This window comes from Scleropages formosus, chromosome 3, assembly GCF_900964775.1.
Source record: "Scleropages formosus chromosome 3, fSclFor1.1, whole genome shotgun sequence".
Taxonomy (NCBI): Eukaryota; Metazoa; Chordata; class Actinopteri; order Osteoglossiformes; family Osteoglossidae; genus Scleropages; species Scleropages formosus.
This window is the reverse complement of record NC_041808.1, coordinates 22,184,492-22,205,975: the sequence shown is the minus strand read 5'-3', so window position 1 is coordinate 22,205,975 and position 21,484 is coordinate 22,184,492. Positions and strand designations below refer to the sequence as shown.

Sequence of the window (21,484 nt, the reverse complement as noted above, 5' to 3'; positions counted from 1 at the left end):
GGCGCGTGGAAGACGCGCATTTCGCTCGCGCCTCGGCTCGTTTTCGTTCTCCAAATAGGAGCTGTGGTGTTTACCCGACGAGGTGGAATCTGCTCGGACCCAGGACCGGGCCACGATGGCGGCGGCGGTTCTGCTGCAAATCCTCGAGCGGGCTGAGGTCTCGAAACTTCCCAAAGCGGTTCAGAATAAGTTGGAGAAGTTCTTTTCGGAGCAGCAGTGTGAGATAGAGTCCCTCAGGTCGAATCAGGAGCGCCTCAGGGTGGACAGCGGTGAGTAACACACACACACACACACACACACACACACACACACACACACGTAGAGATTTCAAGATATGTTTGTAAAGAGGTCACTAGCTTCTTTGAGTAGCGCTGAACGTAAGTTTTTCCTCTCCAGCCAGTGTGGGGACTTCTCTCTCTTTTTAGAAAAAAATCTGTTGTGAATCAAATCATGTTTTAAGTTCACTATGGACAGATTTCACACACAAGAAGGATAAGTAAAGACAGACAAACTGAGCCCTTTTCAAGATTTTTTTACCTATCTCTAATTTATCTAAACTGGACATTCATTGTGTCAGAGTTTATGAAACGGTAATAAAAATCATCATCTTTTAATCTCAGTTATATCTAATACATAATTATATATATATATAATTATAAGTGTTAGCTTGTTGCTGTGGTTGTTGATGTTTTATTTGGATACTGACTGTCTTTACTAACCTGACCGTAACTTTACATGATTCACTAACTCTGTAACCCCCAGAGCAACAGTACTTTGAGGTGGAGAAGCGGCTTGCCCAGAGTCAGGAGCAGTTTGTGCTGCAAGCTCAGGAACATAACAAACTCAAAGAAGAACTCGGTGGCCTCAGTGAGTGTCTGGAGAATTAATCTACTGTAATGATTTTTTTTTTCTTAAAAAAATCCTTCATGTTAATAATAATAATGCATATGACCTTATGGAGGACATTAAATTACATGTTTCATCTTCAGCTGAAGAATTGAAGAGTCTAAAAGATAAGAACAAAGAGCACGAGACATCCGAAGAGAAGCTTTCATCAGAGCAGGTATAGATACGCGAGAGCGTTCTGAATGAATCGTGAAACCACGTAACACCCAGAGGGTGTAATCTTGGATATTTAATTTCGTGCCAGATGAGATGAGAATTACAGCAGTGTTGAGCAAACTGAGTAAACTGAATCATTAAGAGGTCACTTCCCTGACAGTGAGAGGACGCATTATATAGCAGAAATGACCTCAGATGTTGCTCCTTGGAGCAGCACAACTGGACCAGTATACTGCTCAAGGTGGTCTTCTGTTTAGCCAGGGTGGCATGCACAGGATATGGAGTCAGCGCTCATAATTGATAGGAGTTTGCTTTGACTCCTTCTCTGTACCACTTCCTCCAGAGTGTCGAGTCTTGCTCACAGGACTAAGCTGCCCTGATTAACTTATTTTTAGACTTGTTCACTAGTGTCACAGAATGATCCAGAGTTATATTTTATATATATATATATATATATATATATATATACACACATACATACACACACACACACACACACACACACTTCATTTGTACTCGCATTACAATATCTGTGAGGAGTGGGTAGCCACTGACACCTGGAGCCCCAAAGTTTAATTTATTCTTGTTCTTCATGGTTGTGAGTTTTAACTTTTCCCCTTAACTGCCAACTGGCTTTCTTGCTATTACATTCCTGTGTATATCTTTCGTTCAGCACTCTGCTGAGAAGAGCGCTTTATAAAAATGAATTAAATATGTTTCTATGTGTATCAGACTGGAAAGGATTGATCTGGGTTGTTCTATGTTCTAGAGCACACTGACCAAAGCAAAGTATGAGCTTGAAGCAGAAAAACGAGAACTTGTCCGAACTCTTGAGAAGAGATCTCAAGAAGTGGAACATCTCAGTGGTATGGTTTCATAGTTATTCCTGCTCTGTCACATTCGTTGACTTTTTAAATATTGGGTAAAAAACATGAAAAAAAATTTAACGATCTAAAAGTATAGAGGGATCAGTCCAGCAGGTTTATCAGCTGTCCTATATGCCATTATTTGGAATGGAGTTAAATTGGTGCTGCCATGATATAAAGGCTAAATTGTAGGGGAATTCATTATCTGTATAAAAAAAAAATGAAAAGTATTTAATGACCAAGCATTTTTTTTTTTTTCCCTCCCCAGAGGACCTGAAGCGTCTCAATGACAAGCTGCTGGAAACAAATACTGCAAAGATGGAGCTCCAGTTGAAACTAGATGAGCTTCAGCCATCTGAAGTTTCCCTGAAGGTGAATTGACTTTGTTCTGTCTGCTATGTCAGAGTCTTGCAATACAGTGAGGTTTTAAAACCCCCTGTGTCACTTGTGCCTGTGATCTAGTACCGCGAGAAGAGGATGGAGCAAGAGAAGGAGCTTCTCCAAACCCAGATAGCCTGGTTGAATGCTGAGCTCAAGGCCAAGACTGAGGAGCTACTCACCATGTCTCGTGAGAAGGGAAACGAGATTCTGGAGCTCAAGTGTAACCTGGAGAACAAGAAGGACGAGGTTCTGTAACTCTTGCTGTTGAGCCTTTGTGTGGTCCCCTGATTGAAACTCATGAAAAGTAATGATTTCACAGTATGGATACTATCTCTTATCTATGGGACAGCTGGTAGTGTAGTGGTAAGAGTTAACTGCCTTTGGATCCAAACGTCACAGGTTTGATCTCCATGTCTTGCTGTGGTACCCTTGAGCAAGGTACTTACCCTAAATTGCTCCAGTAAAATTATACAGCTATATAAATGGGTAAATAATTGTAGGCTTAATAATTGTAAGTGTAATAATTCTAACCTTAACATTCTAAGTTGTTTTGGAGAAAAGTTTCAGCTAAATGACTAAATGTAAATATATTGGTACTTTGTTCTTGCAGGTCACCAGGCTCCACGATCAAGTTGATAGTCTGAATAAGTCTAAAGAGAATTTCCAAAAACAGGCTGATAATTTGATGATTAAGTTGAAGGAGGTAAATGCTGTGCAGTTTTATCACAAACAAGTAAATACTATGTTAGGGTAAACTGAATTATTAAGAGTCCAGTAATTTCATTTTTCTAATACAAGGCGAAAGACCATCAGCTTAACATGGAAGAGAAGTTCCAAAATGAATTGAATGCCCACATAAAACTGACCACCTTGTATAAGGTAAGATTTTGTAAATATATTATGCTTTGTAGGAATGCACATTTGCTGTCCTGTGAGATTCTGTTGCTCCTTTCTGTATAGGAAGCAGCAACTGCATCGGAATCCAAGTGTGAGGAGCTGAGCCGTGCTGTGGAGGAGCTCCACAAACTCCTGAAGGAAGCTGGAGAAGGTAAAACTCCTGCTAACCTATGAGCTGTTCTGCAAAACATGGTGGAGAAGGTTGCCACTGACAGTGAAAAGCTCTTTCTACTGAACAGCTAACAAAGCCACCGAGGTGAAGCTTGCCAAAGCAGTTGATTTGAAGGACAAAATGGAAGCAGAACTAAGGGAGAAAATCAGAAACTTGGACAAAGAACTGGAAAATGCCAACGCCTTACTCTCAGATTGCAAGCGTAAAGGTATCTATTTCTGCTGTGGTACGCTTGGCCTTCTGTGATTGCTGACATACTTGACATTGCTTGCATCTATCTTCAGCAGGTGTCCCAGCACTTACTGAAGAAGAACTCACTGCAATGTCTCCAACTGCTGCTGCTGTGGCCAGGATAGTGAAGCCTGGCATGAAACTGACTGAGGTAGGAATTTGTGAGCTACAAAATAGATGCACCTTCTAGATGTGTAGTTAACAACCTGAGTTGCACCTATAGTGTACTGCGGGGTGTGTATGTATTCATTCCCCGAGATAGACCCATTTGAGTTATGGGAATTCAACTATACAAATTAATAGCCCTACTTTATCTTAAGAGCATTTCTTTGTTCTTACGGGGACTGAATTTGGTTTTCATGCACCCCCCGACAGTTGAAAGGGTGTGAGATATTTTTTTCCAAAGCGACATACAATGAAAAAGGAGTATTAGCTCTCACCCTAACCCAAAGTGACTGACAATGTTAGATACACAGCACTAAACTCCTTAAAGTCACTCACTCATTTATACAGTACAGCAAAGTAACACATTCATATTTACACGTTACAGGCAACTTAGATTCTCCAGTTCATCTCTGGCACTTTTTTCCTCAGTCTTTGGATTGGCGGAGGAAACCCACACATGTGGGGAGACACAAGGGGACGTTTATACTGCATGTATTAGTGGTGGTAGATTTTTTTTTTTAAATATATATTTTTAAATTCTTACAATATGTTTTTATACACTTTTGGTGTATTTTGTTAATTTTTGTGTAAGCACAAGTTATTGAAACATGCTATGTGTTGTGTGGTGATGGTTAAATACTATTTTTGGCGTAGTTGCAGTTTCAGCAGAGTAGTGTAACGCACACGCAAATTCATGCACTACAGGCAATTCAGAGTCGTCGTTCATCTGAAACATGTCCTTCGACTTTGGGACACCTGTTGGAAACTAGTATTTTAAGTGTATAGCATTTAATGACTACAAAAGAGTTGAATGTGCACAGGTGGAAAGCAATATAGTAATACAAAGTAATTTATGAAGAGAAACTGCCATGTTCTAACTGTTAACTCTTGTGGGAATGAAATTTTAGTTTTAATGGGATTTGGTGACAGTTTAGGACTTTTGGGGCTCAGAAACATGTAGATATATTTATAGTGAAAACAAACGGTAATCAAGTCGTCGACTTTAGAGAATTTCAAACAGTTTTTTTTTGTGTGAACGTATTTTGTAAGATGGTGGAAGGCACTAGATTGAGTAATAAAATGAAATTCCGTTTCATGTGTTTGCTCTTAGCTGTACAATGCCTATGTAGAGGCACAGGACCAACTTCTACTGGAGCGACTGGAAAGCAAGAGGGTCAACAAGTGCCTGGATGAGATTGTTAAGGAAGTGGAGGCTAAAGCACCAATCCTGAAGCGCCAGCGAGAGGAGTATGAGAACATGCGGAAATCCTTGGCCAGCCTTGCTGGAAAACTGGAGCAGGCCATGAAGGTGAGAATTCCTCTTCCTCCCCCCAGAATGGATAGCTAGTTAATGTTGTGTGCAGAAATTACATTAGTGTTTGTGGTTACAGGAGATACACTGCCTGCAGAAGGAGAAGGATGAGGCTAATAAGCGGTCCTCTGTTCTGGAGAGGGATAACCAGAGATATGAGCTGCAGGTCACAGATATGTCCCAGCAGGTGAGCGCAAAAACACCCTTTGCCATCCTGGAGAAATATACTGTGTAAATTACTAGTCGAAATTTTTGTCAAACTATTGTACGTTGCACTTCAGATTCGTGTCCTGCTGATTGAACTGGAGGAGGCCCGTGGCAACCGTGTGCTCCGTGAGGATGAGAACGTAAGCTCCGCTGACATAAGCAGCAGCACCGAGGTCACTTCCCACCATTTGGTCACCTTCCGTAGCGTAGAGGAGCTGCAACAACAGAACCAGCGCCTCCTGGTGGCATTGCGAGATTTGAGAGAAGCACATGAGAGGGAGGAGGCGGAGGCCATATCCTCAAGGTAAGAGGCCGCACTCTGTCGAGTGGTTACCTCCCCTCACTTCTGCATTCTCAGACAACTCCAAGGCTCTTTTCCCTCCTGCAGGAAGGCAGAGTTGGAGATGACTTTGGAGAAGACACGGAAGGACCTGGAGCAACTTCGTGAACAGCACAGTCACCAGATGAAACTCACAGAGTCTGTTGTACGTCAGCGGGATATGTACCGCATCCTGCTGGCCCAGACTACAGGGGTCAGCTTCCCTGTACAAGGTGAGCTCAGTCTATGGTCCTGCATTTGCTTTGGGGTTTCCCCAATTTGTCACCCACACATTAAATGATACTGTAGCCAGTTAAAATGTTGAATCAATCTACAACAAGCCACCATACCCTTCCAGATGATGTCCACATTGCATATCGGAGCCATTCATCCAAATAGTCTCTTTATGCAGAGGTTACTTTGAATTGTGCATATTGCAGAAGATGTTTGCACATTATTGGTCTAACAAAAACCCATAGAAATTCAATAGGTCTCCAAGAGGTGCTGTACAAATGTGCACTTTAACCCTTTTGTTACTTGCAGGCAGTGTGCAGGAAGGGGCTCCTCTCACATCCACCTCTCACCAGTCCACAGGGGTCACCCCTGTGAAGGCTGTGGAGTCCACAGAAGCTGTAGATACTAATGCTGCATTCAAGCAGGTGAATTCATTTAGTTTCACTAAATAGAAAATGAAATGACTTTGTATTGAACCTGATTTGTTTTAAAAATGATTAAAAGTGAAATTTCACTGCCTCAATGCAACTCACTAACTTTTCAAGCAACTCTTTAATTTCATCCAAGTTGGTGGTTTTTTTTTTTATTTTTTTTTTTTATTTTTGTTAAATCTTGGGCTTCTTAGAGATGTTAATCAAAGCAGGAAATTTTTTAAATGTTTTTATCAGCTCATTTTTGTTAATGTCTGAAGCACTGAGGATTAATTTTTTGAAGTTTCTGGTGAGTTGTAAAGTATTTAATGCCTTCAATAGCTGCAAGACATCTTCTCCACATATAAGAAGGAGAAGGCAGAGAATGACAAGATTCTCAATGAGCAGAATGAAAAGTTCCAGGAACAAGTTTCTGAGCTCAGTGCCCGCAATGCCAAGATTTCCACTCAGCTGGAATTTGCATCCAAACGGTATGCTGATCATGGACCATCAGTTATTGCCATCATTGTTCAGTGGTTAACTGGTAAGAAGAGCTTATGACTTTACTTTTTCCACATACTTTTCTAGCTATGAAATGCTACAAGACAATGTAGATGGCTACCGTCGTGAGATTGCCTCACTGCGAGAAAAGTGCCAGAAGATGAACACCACCACCCAGAAGCAAGAGCAGATCATTCATACCATGACACAGGATCTACGTGCAGCTAACGAGAAGCTCGCCTTGGCTGAGGTGAGGGATGACCTTGCCCAGCGGGGCTGCCCAGCTAGTTGTTGGTATGGATGGCTGTGGAAATAGCCATCTTTTCTCATTGCAGGTGCGTGCAGAGAACTTCAGGAAGGAGCGAGACCTGCTGAAGATGGTGGAGTCCAGACTGAACCAGGAGAAGGAGTCTATCCTGACTGAGCAGCGTGGTCAGAATCTCCTGCTGACCAACCTCAAATCCATTCAGGTACAAGGGCACCAATAGTGTAGCAGCTGAGTAACTGAATTGTATAGCCTGTTTGTACAAGAGCAGTTCAATGTAATTTTTTTTCTTCTGATGTAAACTAGCACTCTTCAGGTTATAAATACATGATTTTATCCACTATATAAGCTGCTGCCAGTAAATATTTGTCTGTTTGTAGAATTTTAATTTATAACTTTTCCTTGTAGCTTTGTATGATTGATCATAATTGTAAATACACCAGTCTTTTGTTGATTGTTCATAATCCTCCTCCTTTTCTTATCACCCCAAAAGCTTACCCTAGAGCGCTCAGAGACAGAGACTAAGCAGAGGCTCAATAACCAAATTGAGCATCTCGAATGTGAGGTTGCCCAACTCAAAAAGAAATTGGAGCAGGAGGTGGAGCAGAGGCATGCACTAGGCCGCAGCCAAGATGTACGTCTTCCTCACCCCAAATTGTACTCCATCTTCAGTGAATAGTGATTTACAAGAATTGATCACTGCTGCTGTTCCTTCATAGATGCAGCTACTTGATGCCAAGAAGCAGCTGGAGGCTGAGACTACAATGCACCAAAAGACCAAGGAGCTACTGAAGACTGCGGAACAGCAGCTCAGTACCCTGAGACTGCAACTCAGCAATATAGAGAATCAGGTGGCCTCCATGCCAGCACGGAGTGCAGCTCTTGCAAGTAGGTATAACAGTTTCTGGGAAGACCTACAGATGCCTGTTTTAGTTTGTCTTTGCATTTAGGGACCACTAGAGGGTTCTGTACACTCAGCAGTTGTTTGCATGGTGTGTTGCTGTCATTAGATGATAGGTGGGAAATTTAGGCTGGCTATATAGACTGCAGATACAACTCAGTAAGACTGTACTTGGCAATTTTAGGCTTTTAATGGTGTCTGTACATACTGTATTAACTTGCTGCTGTGAGCATGATGTTAAACAATTTCTTATACATGAATGTCAATGAAAAGAAACATCTCCAAACTCCAGCTTTCTGTTCAGAAATTTTTTGAACCGCATTAATAGCTTTAGGGCCAAGAACTGTAGTTATGTAATTACATCGTGTCTTCTGAGTGTCTTTGATTGTTCACTGCTATACTAATTGCATCCTGCTACTCAGTTTTTTGTTTAACCCAGAATTCAGTTCCCAATGCTTAGTCCCGGCTGAGTTTGTCTAGCCCAATGTTTTTTGCACTATTTGTTAAATATATTGTCATATGCCATTGGTTGTCATATAAAGATGTGTACTTTTTTTTTTTTTTTTTTTTTTTTTTTTTTTTTTTTTTTTAAAATCAAGTAATTTAACATAGTGGCTATGGCTTTGACTGCATGGCTCCTGCAGAATTCTCTTGAAACATAGTTGCTGACCCTTTGCAGGCCAGGGTGAAATGGACCAGGATGCAGAGGAGCTGCGCCTCCGCCTTCGGCAAGCAGAGGAACAGGCAGGTGATCTGAAGGAACGTTTGATGAATGCCACCAACAATGTGGAGCAGTACCGGGCCATGGTGCTCAGCCTAGAGGAGTCTCTCAGCAAGGAGAAACAGGTGGGCTGCATTGCATTTTCTCGAGCATTTCTGGCCTTTGTCCTCCTTCAGATTACCATATTAATGGGGGAAAGTCTGTAGCGTAGTGGTTAGAACAACTGCCTTTGGGCCCAAAGGTCACAGGTTTGAGCCTCACCTCTGGCTGTAGTACCCTTGAGCAAGGTACTTACCCTCAATTGCTCCAATAAAATTATCCAGCTGTATAAATGGGTAAATAATTGTAACCTTAACATTGTAAGTCGCTTTGGAGAAAAGCGTTGGCTAAATGAATAAATGTAATGTTCTTCCTCTTTAGAAATTAAGTAAATTGTAAATTTCTTTATTGCTTTTTAAATTTTCTTGAGGTTTTAATATAGGTTTTGGATCTCTATATTAATAAAACAGGATAGAATTAACCGAGCTGGTTGACGTGCAAACCACAAGCTCTGTCAGGGACAGTGTGTTTCAGTGTTCTTGAGCTTCCTTGAATTCCTTGTTTTTGCTAGGTGGCTGAGCAGACTCGGTCTGTAATTGAGGGACGCCTGAAAGAAGCTCAGGAGTACCATGTGCAGCTGGAGAAAAAGCTCATAGAGGCAGAAAAGGAGAAGCAGGAGCTTGAGGAGGAAAAACGCAAAACCATAGAAGACATGGAACAACAGGTAACTTACCTAACTAAATTCACTACCCTGGGTCTTGAAGTTATAAAAACAAATGGTACATCTGTTCTTAGCTTTATTTGTCAATCTAAAATTACTGTTAACATTCACAATCGATAAAAGCTTAATACAATGTTTACTGAAATAATAGTAACAGTTGACCTGTTTACAAAAAGATCTGTTACTTTGTTGAAATTGTAGATATTCTAGTGTATTTTATCACTAATTATTTAAAAAAATCTGACCGTCTTAACTGTTTTGTGTAGTATTTTTCTATCTTTTATAGAATTAGTGTATCTTTTATTCTTTGTGAAAAATTTTATTGTTCCAGTGTTGATTTTGGGAATTTCATAAATTTTAAATAAACCTGGCGTTGAATTCATGTGGTACTGAGGTCCTGCTCTATTTAGGTGCATTTTACTACTCACTAAAAGCTGGGTGTGGAAATACAGGTTGGGTTTGTTTCACAAAATTTATCAAGATGGATAAGGGAAAGTACAGTTAAAGTTTATCTTCAAAAATATGTAACTTGGAACATTTTGCACAAGGACGGTGTGTGTCGTGATTTGAGTCATACTTGTACACTTTTCATCTCTTATGCAGAAACATTCTTGTTTTTGACTTAACATTAAGTCAAAAGAGACTTAACTTTAAGGGTTCTAGACTTTGGTGTACATCACAAATGAAAGTATTGAAGGGTGCATTGTGTGGTTTTTCAAATGTCTCACTTTTGCTACAAATCAGATGAATGAGCTGAAGAAAAATCTTCAAAGCATCCAGTCTGAGCTTCAAGATGCCCTTCAGAGGGCATTAGTTGCTGCGACACAAGAACAGCAGGCCACACAGGATAGCCAGTTGCAGGTATGTACTCTGCGCTGAACACATTACTTAGGAACCATTACATAGCCTGCCTGTGAACCTTTGGATGCAGATGTTATTGGTCCATTGTGCCCCTTGTTGCTGTGTCATGTTGGCAGGCTAAGCTAGCGGCAGAGGCCCAGAACAAGTATGAGCGGGAGCTGATGCTTCACGCAGCAGATGTGGAGGCACTCCAGGCTGCTAAGAAGCAGGTATTGCAAGTGACACAAATACGTGAGCAGCTGGAGGAGAAGGCACAACGGGCTATTGCAGAGCTCCAGGATGCCCGTACATCCTGGGAAGAGCAAGAGAAAATCCTTAAGGTACTTGGATGACACTGAGGATGTCCATCAATGCAACAGTGAACTGGTCAGGTCTTTGCAGCTGTTCAATTGTTGCTTTTTCTGTTTCTGCTCAGGAGGAGATGGCTAAGCTCTCCACCCGTGCTGAAGACCTGCAGAATCAGAATAGCCTGCTCCACCAGCAGATTGAAAGCCTTAGTGGTAAAATGGTGGCAACCATGCAGCAGACGACAAACGAAAGCCCTCTAAATGTTTCCCTTACTGAGGAAGGCAAGTCACACGAGCAGATACTAGAGATTCTCAGGTAGGCTATGGGGAACCTTCTGCTTCAGCTACCTTGTAAACAATAACTGTACATCTGTGAATTACCATCTTTACCTTGTTATGCCAGGTTTGTACGGCGAGAGAAGGAGATTGCAGAGGCCTGCTTTGAGGTGGCCCAGGTGGAGAGCCTACGTTATCGCCAGAGGGTGGAGCACCTCGAGCAGGAGTTGAAAGAGTTGCAAGACAGCCTGAATTCTGAGCGTGAAAAGCTGCAGGTGATGCTGCCACTGACATTGAAGGAAGTAATGAAACATGATGGTATTCCCGTACCATACTGCTATCTCTTTGTTTCAGGCGACTGCTAAGACCTTGGCACAGCATGATGAGCTGATGAAGAAGACTGAGACCATGAATGTCTTGGTAGAGACCAACAAGATGCTGAAGGAGGAGAAGGAAAGGCTTGAGCAGGAGCTACAGCAAACACAGGCCAAGGCAAGACCACACAAACACCACTTTGAGCTTTTTGGAGTGAGGACTTGAATTTAGATCAAAATAATGTACCAAACAGTATCTCTTTGAAGCTGCATACAGTGTAAAATTCTTGGTGTGCCTCTGCTCATCTTCAGTGTGCTCTCTCTAACCAGGTGTGCAAGCTGGAAGCTGATATCACGCCCCTACAGGAGTCTAATGCAGAGTTGAGTGAGAAGAGTGGAATGCTCCAGGCTGAGAAGAAACTTCTGGAGGAGGACATCAAGCGCTGGAAAGCCAGAACACAGGTCAGGGTCCACCTGAAGAGTTGCATATTTCATGTTCTGAGTTGATGTAAATAATTTTTAGTTCCCTTTCTGGGCTAAACACATTGTACAGCACCTGGTAAGCCAACAGAAGGACACAGACTCGGAGGAGTACAAGAAGCTGCATGCTGAGAAAGAGGCTCACATGAAGCGCATCCTCCAGCTCACGGAGGAAACTGGCAGACTAAAGACAGAGATTGCCAGGTTGGTGGGGTTGTACACAGCCTTCATAATACTTGTGTTAATCTGAGAAGTCACATCATGCATTAATTTGTTGTACAGTTGATTTAAGTACAATAAAATAAGAAACACAGCAACTGCAGCTTTGCTTCACAAACCAAATAGTCACAAATAAACTAATCAAATATAGTGACCTTAAGATTGACACCTTCTGTTTATTAACTTTACTCACATGACTCATATAACCTACAATTTTAACTGGACTTAAGACTGCAGCAGCGTCCCTCACGAAGCAAATTGGTAATTCTCAAGTCTTATGTTTTGCTACTACAAAGCATTTATGAATATTCATCTTTGATCAGGACACATGCCTCAATGAACACTGGGCAAAGCCAGGTGAAGAACCTTCAGGAGAACTTAGGCAAAGTGACTGCAGAAAGAGATAATCTGAAGAAGGAGCTTGAAGCTAAAGTGTTGGACATCCAAGAAAAGCTGAAAACAATTACCCAGGTCAAGAAGATTGGCAGAAGGTACAAGACACAGTACGAAGAGCTTAAGGTGCAATACGACAAGGTAAGAGAATTAACCTGCAAATGTGTCAGTGGGCTTAAAAATACAATCACTTATCTCTTTGAATCCACACAATTTCATGCTAAAATACTTTCTTAAAGTGGGTCATGTGCTTCTCAGATTGTAGCTGAAGCTGCTTCCAAGTCAGCACAGGATCAGGAAGTTCAACAGATCCCTGCCCAGGAGATGCAGGCCCTGAAAAACACTTTGAGTGCTGCTGAGAACAAAACCAAGGAGCTGGAGACCCAGGTAGAGAACCTACAGAAGGTAAGGTTTTTGTTTCATAGAAGCAGTTAAACCCTATGATTGAGGTTATTGCCAAATATGAAGATACACTTAGAAAATTTAATACATACCACCGCTGTCGATGAAAGATTACTTCAGTGGGTGCTGAATCCTCTGAAAAACCTGAAATGGAATCCATCTAGGGTGGCACTTAACAGCTGTATTATGGTACTTGCATGAATGTGAAATTGAGCCACGGATGTGTTTTGGCCACAGGACTTCCTCAGGGTGTGCAGATGTTAGTCAGGCATGCTAATAAGACAAAGGTCAAGTGACAGTTACACATTGGTGAATATCATTAGACAAAAAATTCATAGTCAAGCTGTGGTTTAGGGTGGTATATATATTAACCCTGTATAACAGGAAGTGGGGAAGATTGTAATGAGATACCAGTGCCTTTTTTGTTTCTGAGGGCTTCATTACTTCAGTTTCGTATTATGAGTTTTGTCCTGTCATTTTTAGGTTCATCCTGGTTTTCATTATTTGCTCTGGCAGCAGATGCTTTGAGACATGAATCCAGAATGGCTTTGATTCTGACCAAGGGCCATTTTCTGTGGTAGGTGGTGAGTGAGCGTGAGACAGACTTGCGGAGCTACCAGGAGCAAGTAGGCAAACTGCAACAAGAGTTGACCCGCCTCCGACAGGAGCTGCAGGAAAAGGCTGTACAGGAGGAGCAGCTGCGACAGCAGATGGCTGACAAGGAAGAGAAGACTAAAAAGGTCTTTGTGGGAGCTAAGCAGAAGATCCATCAACTCAATAGTGAGTCAGACCCTGACTGTTGTGGAGTCCCATTCCTTCAGCCTACCCAGACTTTTTTTTTTTTTTTTTAACATGGAGATTCTGTCATAGCGGTCAAGGAACAGCTACAGAAGGAGGTGGAGGAGCTGAAACAGCAGCGGGAGGAGCAAGAGGTGCGCTTGAGTGCATTGAAATCGCAGTATGAAGGCCGCCTCTGCAGGCAGGAACGTGAGCTGCGAGAGCTTCGGGAGCAGCAAGAGAGGCACGGAGAACAACGGGATGAGCCCCAGGATCAGGGGCCTAGCAAGGTGCTCAGGGTTGGGTGATCAAGGTATGAGGAGGCATCTCTGATATTGTCCTGGAGACTTAAGCTTATTGTATACTTCCCACAGGCTCAAGAACAGCAGAGACCAGCTGAACAGAGGCAGATCACTCTGAAGACCACACCAGTAGCAGACCGGGGAAGGTAGTTCTCTGAGAATCAAAATGGCACCAAAGGGTCTGAAACTACCACTGTATGATATGTGACAATGGTAACTGAGCTTTTTTGTCCACCAGCACGAGTGTTTTGGAGCCTCCAACAGCTAACATCAAGCCTACCCCTGTAGCAGCAACTCCCAGCAAGCCGTCTGCTATCCCTGGGAACAAGCCCACTCCGAGAGCCAGCATCCGGCCCATGATCACACCAGCATCCATCACCATTCCAACTCCCACAGCTACAGTCATGCCCACCACTCAGGTGGAAACACAGGAGGGTGAGTGCATTGTATGTGTGATGGTAATGAAGCTGGAGAAGTTGGCTGCACAGGTTCATGTGCAAGCGGGTGTGCACCATGTTTTATGATAGCTGATAGTGTTGAAGGTAGTCCTTCTGTACGTAGTTACGTAGGTCTGTGCTTTTGCTGTTCGGAGTGGATGCTAACTCTTGTCTGTGAACCCAGCCCTGCAGGCTGCCGAGGGCCCCATGGAGCATGTCACTCTGTTTGGCAACACTAGTGGCTCTGTGCGCTCCACAAGCCCCAATGTCCAAACCACAGTGGCACAGCCTATCCTGACAGTGCAGCAGCAGCAGCCACTGGCTCCTGCACAGGCCACTGCCTTTGTTCAGCCCACCCAGCAGAGCGTACCCCCTGTGGAACCATCTAGTCAGGAGACTATGCCTAGTGCGCAGGTTGAGAGGCCTTCCACTTCCACAGCTGTGTTTGGCACAGGTACGTCTCTGTGTACTCATACCTAAGCACTTTAAATGGAAACAGGCCTGTGCTGTCATGTAGTTCTTCATCCTAACTGCTGGAGCAAAAAGTCCTGCTACAACAAATAAAATTGTCACCAGCTGTGGACGTGACCATAGATTTTGAATTTAACTCTTACCTTAGTGGGAAGACATTAATTTTGAAGGAATTTGTTATAGCAAGTTTTTATGTACTTGGTGGAGAGCTCCTCACCATAATTTCTCTGCATAGCAGAGCCCTTCTCAATAGCATGTCATTATTCTGATGAGTGAGAATAAAAGGAAAGCCCTGCTTTCTACTACCACTGTACAACAAAAGATTTCACAATCCTGTTAGTCACATCTCCTTCCCCCCCACTACTGTCTTCAGGAAATAAGTTGATTGCATGTTACCTATTTTATACTTTTTTCATATTTCATAATGGTGGAGCTGAAGTCCCATCACCATTAAGTTGTGATCAGTTTTGACATAGTTATGTGCACAGGGAGAAATTGGTAAGAAATACAGCTACAACTTTGACATTTGTAGTTTCTTCCCCTGTCACTGTTATAGTATATATTTTAACCTATGTAAGGGAGCACAATGTTATGGACCAGCTGCAGCTGCTCAGTGAGTTGCTGGCATCAGTGGGGCCAACCTAGATGAAGCAGCTAGCCAGAGCTCACATTGCTGTTTTTTAGCAACAAGAATAGACCAACAGATTTGTCATCGGTCTTCAGTGTTTTAATGGTGTTACATCAGGGTTAGTTTTTTCAACATTTGGTGTTCAGGTTTATTTTAAGGTCCTTTTTTTATGAAAGTATTGTCCTTGTTAGCATCCTATTGTTAATAATCTAACAAAGTGATGAGTGTTGTATGTTAGATGCACAGAGATATCCTGTCAGTGTTGTATGCAGTACAGACAGACATTTTTGCCTCTGAGTGCTTTGGGAGACCTTTCCTGACACAGCAGCTTAGTTGGTAATCCAGTGGTTGTCCATCATAGTGTCTGCCACCCCGGGTTCCTCCATCACCAAGCGGCCTCGTGATGAAGAGCAAGAAAGCCCTGCGGAGGCTGTAGAGGCAACACAAGAGGAGCCTGCTGAGCTGCCAGTTCCCAAGAAGCTGCGCATCATCCAAAGAGTAGGTCCTGAGGTGGGCAGCTTGCCCTAAGGCATCTTGGCACATCCCACATGCACTGTACAATCTTTTTATCGTTAGCCGTTACTATTGGCTTCCTGTTCAATACTTATGTTCTCTGCCCCAGGAGGAGGTGGCAGTAGAAGATGGCACTGAAGCAGAGGTGGAGATTTCTGTGGAGAGCCAAGAGGACCCAGGGGTTGATCAGGTGGGGCCACCAGCTAGCCTTTGGGTAACATGAGTTTATGGTTTCATTGGTGAGTGGGACTCTAAGCTGTGTGTGATTATAGCTGCCTGCAGAGGTGGAGTACGTCCCAGCGCTTGAAGATGGAGAAGCAGAAGTGGTAGCCCGAGCTGTTCCTGCAAATCTCGTGCCTCAGGTACCAGAATCACAGCTTAGTGCTCACAATTCTCCTGCCGAGCAGCAGCAAGGTGAGGTCATCATCATTGGAACGGACTCTGAGAACGAAGATGAGGAGGAGCAGGAAGCAGATCAGGTGAATGTCAGAACATCAAGTTTTGAAAAACTTTCAGTCCAAAACACAGCAATGGACCACGCCTGTTTTTCATTGCAGGGGTATGAAGAGCAGAAGGAGGAAGATGATCAGGAAGATGAAGATGACGTTACCGGAATGGATGATGATGAAGATGAGAGCAATGAAGGCAGTGGTGCTGACAACGAGTTGTGTGAAGGCCAGGACACAGAGGTAAGCCTGTTGTGAACCCCATCCCCAGGATAAACCAGTTCCTTGCCCCAGGTGGTATGGTGACACACTTGCCTGTGACATGTCCTGTCTGAGCAGAGTTTACATTGAAACCTGGTTCATGTGTTGAGACCCCACAGACACCTTTGGTCTTGTTCTCCCCCAGACGGAACAGGCCTCAGACACAGTCACTGACCAGGAGGAAAGTTTCAGGGGAGCAGACTCTAGCCAGAAACAAGCAGAATCACTGTCTGCTGGTAAGGACTTCATGGGAATTTGTGCAATTATACTCATGTTTCTGTCATTTTCTTTTTCTTTTCCAAGCTATGAAGTTTTGTGTTAATTGTCCTTCTGTGTATTTACCCACAGGGGAGGGTAGCAGTAGTACCAGTGAGTCTTTAAGTACTGAACCCCCCCGGGAGCAGCAGCCAGCCGCCGGCATTGCCACCCCTGACCGGCTAGCCCCACGACCTCCACAGTCTCCTAGAAGACCACCTCATCCACTGCCCCCCCGACTGTATATTCAGCCCCCTACTCAGGAGCTCGGACCTCCTCCAGCACAGGTACCATACACAGGCACCCGCTCACAAGCATAGACTCAGTCTGTTTTTGATGTCTTATCTAGGTAAGTAGACACAGTAAAACCCAGTAAAACGCTTCGATTTACCATGAATTTGGGTGTAATGCGATGGGTCATTGGATCCTTTTTTGCTTTTTCTGGAATGTGAGAAACTACATTAAGAAGTGTAAACTTTTCCACCTTTTAAAAACTTAGGAAACCATCTTACTGCACAAGTGGGTTAGAAATGCTGAAATGCCTTAGTCGCAAACAGCGACATGCTGCATTCAAGCAAGGAACACTATCGCTTTTTTAAAAAATAAACTGTAAATAATGATTGCTGATACGCGACCATAGTTACTTGTTTACACATACAGTACATGTATTCTTGAATGTTTTTTTTTATCGAACGAACTCTGAATAGAATGAGAATGAAACTAATATTTCTAACTTGCGTGAATGTAAACATGGTTTTAAGCCCAAAGTATTTTGTTTGTTTTGTTGTTTAAGTAAAAAGATTCAATGATCAATTAATAATTTTATTTTAATTTCTACTAAAACAACTGTTAATTTCCAGAATTCTTTAATTCAAAGGTAATATACTTGCCAGAAAATAAACGTGCAAGAAACAGGTCCAATAGGGTGGAAATAGGCGTGATTTACGATGTTTGGTCAAAATTTGGTCAGTTTGAATGCTGATTTTCTTGAACCCTGATTCAGCACGACCCTGCGATGACATTTTACGGACCTTTACGACCGCGTTATAATGGAGTTTCACTGTACTGGTAATTTTTTTTTTTTTTTTTTTTGTGCTTTGTGTTTATCTATAACTTTGTTTCCTACCAGCGCCAAACAGCTCCAATTCGTCGACAGTCAGTTGGAAGGGGTCCCCAGCTCACCCCTGGGATTGGTAGCATGGTAAGTGTACCACATCTCCACCAGTATCTTTTTCTTGCCATTTCATATTGTCCGATGAAAACATTTCCACTTCTCTCCCTGTTTGCTGCCCAAAGCAACACTTCTTTGATGATGATGATAGAATGGTACCCAGCACACCCACCCTGGTGGTGCCCCATCGCACGGATGGATTTGCTGAAGCAATCCAGTACGTTTCACCGGGTCTTCTCTTTTGGATGCTGAGTGAATTCAATGTTTGCATGTCCTGATTTATGTATGTAAACCGCATCCTCTCTGCCTTGTGTACCAGTTCACCCCAGGTGGCAGGTGTTCCCCGCTTCCGATTTGGCCCACCAGAGGATATGGCCCAAGCCAGCTCCTCTCATTCAGACTTGGGCCAGTTGGCTTCACAAGGAGGTACAACCACCGTTCTCAAACTTTCCAGTCATGCTGGTGCACTCTAGTTCTTGTATGTGTAAATTTGTGAGCAAAAGATAGATAGTAATAGATAGTGGGTTTGTTTTGGCTTTTTATGTTAGAGAACTGATACAACTGGCTTTGTTATGCATTTTTAATACCTTTGTTAAAATTTTGCATTGCATATTAAATTTTTGCAAGCACTTGAAAGAACACAATGTCCTCTTTTGTGACCCACACCTGATTTTCAGGCCTAGGAATGTATGAAAGTCCCCTGTTCCTTGCAACACATGAGGAGGAGTCTGGGGGCCGCAGTGTCCCCACCACACCTTTGCAAGTGGCTGCTCCAGGTGAGATTGCAGATGCAACACGCATGCATGTCATCATAATGTCACTACAGGCAGCTGGAATGATGTTAAGCACTTAAGGTCAAACCCAGCCCTTTAACTCTGTAGGCGCTACTGGTTTTTGCTGTGCTGCAGCTCCTGCTGATTTCGTTACATCATCTGTATTTGTAAGTGCTTTTGCCTGAAACTAACAGACCCCTGGAAAGCTTGTACTGCCCGTCCCTTACTCATCTGAGTTGGAGCTTTCCACACAGCTAATTATGCCTTCCTTATACTTTTCTGACTTGGGATACTGTAAGTTATGAAATTAATCTTGCCTCTTCCAGTGACAGTCTTCACAGATAGCCACCCTTCAGATATAGCGGAGAACACCTCCCAGTCAGTCCCTATGGTGACCACAACCACAGCGGGTGCATCTGCCCCTGTAGATGCAGTTTCTGGAGATGATGGAGATGAGGTCTTTATGGAGGCGGAGAATGAAGGGTAAGATGCCGATGAACTCGGAACAGGTGGGAGGAGCAGGAAGCAGTGGTGTTCACAACAGGTGGTTAAAGTAGTCAAACAATATTCAACTACATGTACTATGACAAAGTATCAAGTCAAACAAACTACTTGAGTATCACTTGAGGTCCCATAAAGTGCAAAACTGCAACGAAGGTTTAAAATGCACATAACAGCAGAAGGTGGGATTTGAACTTGTCCTGATTGCAAGGCAGTAGTTCTACAATTTACAGTGCGCTCTGCCCCAGTAGTTATTAGTTTTCCATTTATCTGGCATCTTAATCCAAAGCAGATTCGTACCAATTTGTACGAAAAGTTATATATACTGGAACAGCTCAGGTTAAGCACATGGCTCACAGGGAATATGGCAGTGATATATAATTTGAACTGGCAAATGTTAGGTTATTAGGAATTATCTTCTATTGTACTGTATGTTCTGAGGTAAGAGGACCCAGAAGCAGTGGAACTATGAAATACATGAAAAAGGCCATTAAATTCATATGCTCAGAATGACAAGCTAAAACCCTGAGGTCCTTCTTTACTCAGTCTAGCTGCTGCGATAGCGTGGCAATGGTTTGCAACACATCAAAATTAGTAGCATGTATTGGCTTGAAAACAAGGTATACAGCTTATTCACTGAGCTACTCGATGTCCAACTTGGATACTTTAATGATACTCAATTGCTGTTTACCATTTACTGTTTGTCAGTTACTAGACAATGAAGTTCTAATATGAAGGTAAGTAAAGTTTGTTATCCAACTGAATATTTGCACCCTAGCTACACAAGACAATAACTCTAACATGGCAATATCAGCTATTAGAATCGATGTGGAGTTCATGTACTCTGACATTGACATCTTCTGTATGTTGCTGTTAACATACACAACAGGCTTAAATTGATAAAATGAGTGACTTGCCCAATAACTAACTTCTGTCAGAGCTGCTCTTGAACTATCAGTGCAAAAAATTCCTGTGAAGAATTTGAATAATGGAGTAATTGCCACTTGTTGCTGCCTAATTGTGGTGCTCACACATCTTGCTGCTGGCACAGGACGACTGGTGAGGTCACTATGGAGAGTCAGGCAGAGTTGGGGTTGGCACAGTCCTCAGATGACAGCAACCTGCCCTCCACCAGCCAGGAGCCAACCTCCAGTTCTGCAGGTACACACTTTTACCTCATGGGCTTTTTGATCTGCTGCTGTGAAGATCAGTCTACAAATAATATTTATGCAAAAATGTTGAAACAATTATCAGTTAAACTGCACACAGAAAAACCAATTAGTCCATGTCAGTAGTCCAAATATAGCATTTCAGTGCTGTTAGAACAAGAAACATCATTGACAGGCTGAAGAGCATTGTAATCTCATTGCTTTTTTGGGTGTTTTCAACACGTTGGCTCATTCTAGAATTTTCCCCTGCAGCTTTCCTACTCTTTTCCTGTTTTTGCATGTTGTGTGCCCCACCTATCAGACACGAGCAGCAGTGGCAGCAGCCTCCCCCGGCCCTCTGGACGCCCCGTGACGCAGCACCATCTCCCCCCTCGCCCAGGACCACGAGGGCGGCAGCTCATCAGGAGAGGTGAGCGTCCCATCCTCACTAGTTGTAGCTTCCTAGCAAACACTCCGACACTAACACAGAGTACTGTTATACAATTTACACTTGTAATTTTTAGACTCTTTTTAAACAACTCTGTGCTGGTTCTCATTAGTTTAGTGTAGAAATATATGGTCTCTTCTGATATCTGAACAGGCAACTAACTTGGTGAAAAATTCAGGTTTTTCCACCCTTATTTTGTTCTGCCCTATAACCACACTGAATGAGTTCCACATTGTAGAAGATAACACAACTGAAAGCTCGAAGTTTATTAAAATACAGTAGTGCAGTCTAGCCTCAGGTGATACAAAATCTGCTCAGAGTACCTTGATAGACATTATTCTCAGATTATCATATGTATTTGATCTTAGTCCCCTCCCCCTTTCCACTGTGGTAAACAGTTAAAAGGTGTTGCTGTTAATGATGGTTTACACAGCTACAGTGTCCTTTAAAATGGTTGTGCTCTACTCAACAGGCATGAGCTACTCTAGGGGAGGAAGGGGTCAGTTTGCCAGAGGAAACCTGCGTTAAGTCCTGCATTGCTCTCCAGATAACTCCTGTTGCTTCACTTGTGCTTGAAGAGTCATAGTCAGTTTTTAATGTTATGGGCACAGTTTTGCTTCATGTGTTGCTACTTTTTTCTATTCGATGTCTGCGTAAGCCTGACAGCAGAGGAAGCCATGTTTTATGTTAATAAAAGTGAAGATTATGAAAAGTTGA

The 21,484-nt window shown here is 42.8% G+C and overlaps 1 protein-coding gene across 7 annotated transcripts; it reads left to right on the top strand.

The window, feature by feature from the left end:
• The first annotated feature begins 19 nt into the window (after nucleotides 1–19).
• tpra (translocated promoter region a, nuclear basket protein) lies at nucleotides 20–21,482 on the top strand. Of its 7 annotated transcripts, none has more exons than XM_029250203.1 (51): nucleotides 20–269; nucleotides 763–867; nucleotides 990–1,063; nucleotides 1,832–1,928; nucleotides 2,197–2,300; nucleotides 2,391–2,555; nucleotides 2,920–3,012; nucleotides 3,108–3,188; nucleotides 3,270–3,357; nucleotides 3,446–3,586; nucleotides 3,663–3,760; nucleotides 4,886–5,083; nucleotides 5,166–5,273; nucleotides 5,368–5,597; nucleotides 5,682–5,845; nucleotides 6,156–6,271; nucleotides 6,599–6,747; nucleotides 6,845–7,007; nucleotides 7,093–7,227; nucleotides 7,516–7,656; nucleotides 7,742–7,910; nucleotides 8,603–8,769; nucleotides 9,255–9,407; nucleotides 10,149–10,265; nucleotides 10,382–10,585; nucleotides 10,681–10,868; nucleotides 10,956–11,103; nucleotides 11,183–11,320; nucleotides 11,473–11,604; nucleotides 11,696–11,826; nucleotides 12,165–12,375; nucleotides 12,493–12,639; nucleotides 13,218–13,416; nucleotides 13,507–13,703; nucleotides 13,788–13,861; nucleotides 13,954–14,150; nucleotides 14,337–14,606; nucleotides 15,613–15,761; nucleotides 15,874–15,954; nucleotides 16,037–16,243; nucleotides 16,322–16,453; nucleotides 16,617–16,707; nucleotides 16,820–17,013; nucleotides 17,856–17,927; nucleotides 18,023–18,114; nucleotides 18,217–18,323; nucleotides 18,575–18,673; nucleotides 18,997–19,153; nucleotides 20,223–20,332; nucleotides 20,642–20,749; nucleotides 21,240–21,482. In XM_029250203.1, exons 1-51 carry the CDS (start codon nucleotides 116–118, stop codon nucleotides 21,293–21,295), a joined length of 7,101 nt encoding a protein of 2,366 aa, XP_029106036.1. In that variant the 5' UTR covers nucleotides 20–115; the 3' UTR covers nucleotides 21,296–21,482. The 7 variants fall into 7 exon arrangements, with proteins under 7 accessions (XP_029106036.1, XP_029106035.1, XP_029106037.1 ...); XM_029250202.1 differs by having other exon boundaries at nucleotides 13,495–13,703; XM_029250204.1 differs by lacking the exon at nucleotides 21,240–21,482 and having other exon boundaries at nucleotides 3,666–3,760; nucleotides 20,642–21,231.
• The last annotated feature ends 2 nt before the right edge of the window (nucleotides 21,483–21,484 follow it).

What these genes read in the sequence shown, in the direction of transcription:
- tpra (XM_029250198.1), top strand. Translation starts at nt 116, where the DNA reads ATGGCGGCGGCGGTTCTGCTGCAAATCCTCGAGCGGGCTGAGGTCTCG. An exon ending in AGAAGCTCGCCTTGGCTGAG is followed by an intron (nt 7,008 to 7,092) that starts GTGAGGGATGAC and finishes TTCTCATTGCAG; the next exon opens with GTGCGTGCAGAGAACTTCAG. An exon ending in AGGACCCAGGGGTTGATCAG is followed by an intron (nt 15,955 to 16,036) that starts GTGGGGCCACCA and finishes GTGTGATTATAG; the next exon opens with CTGCCTGCAGAGGTGGAGTA.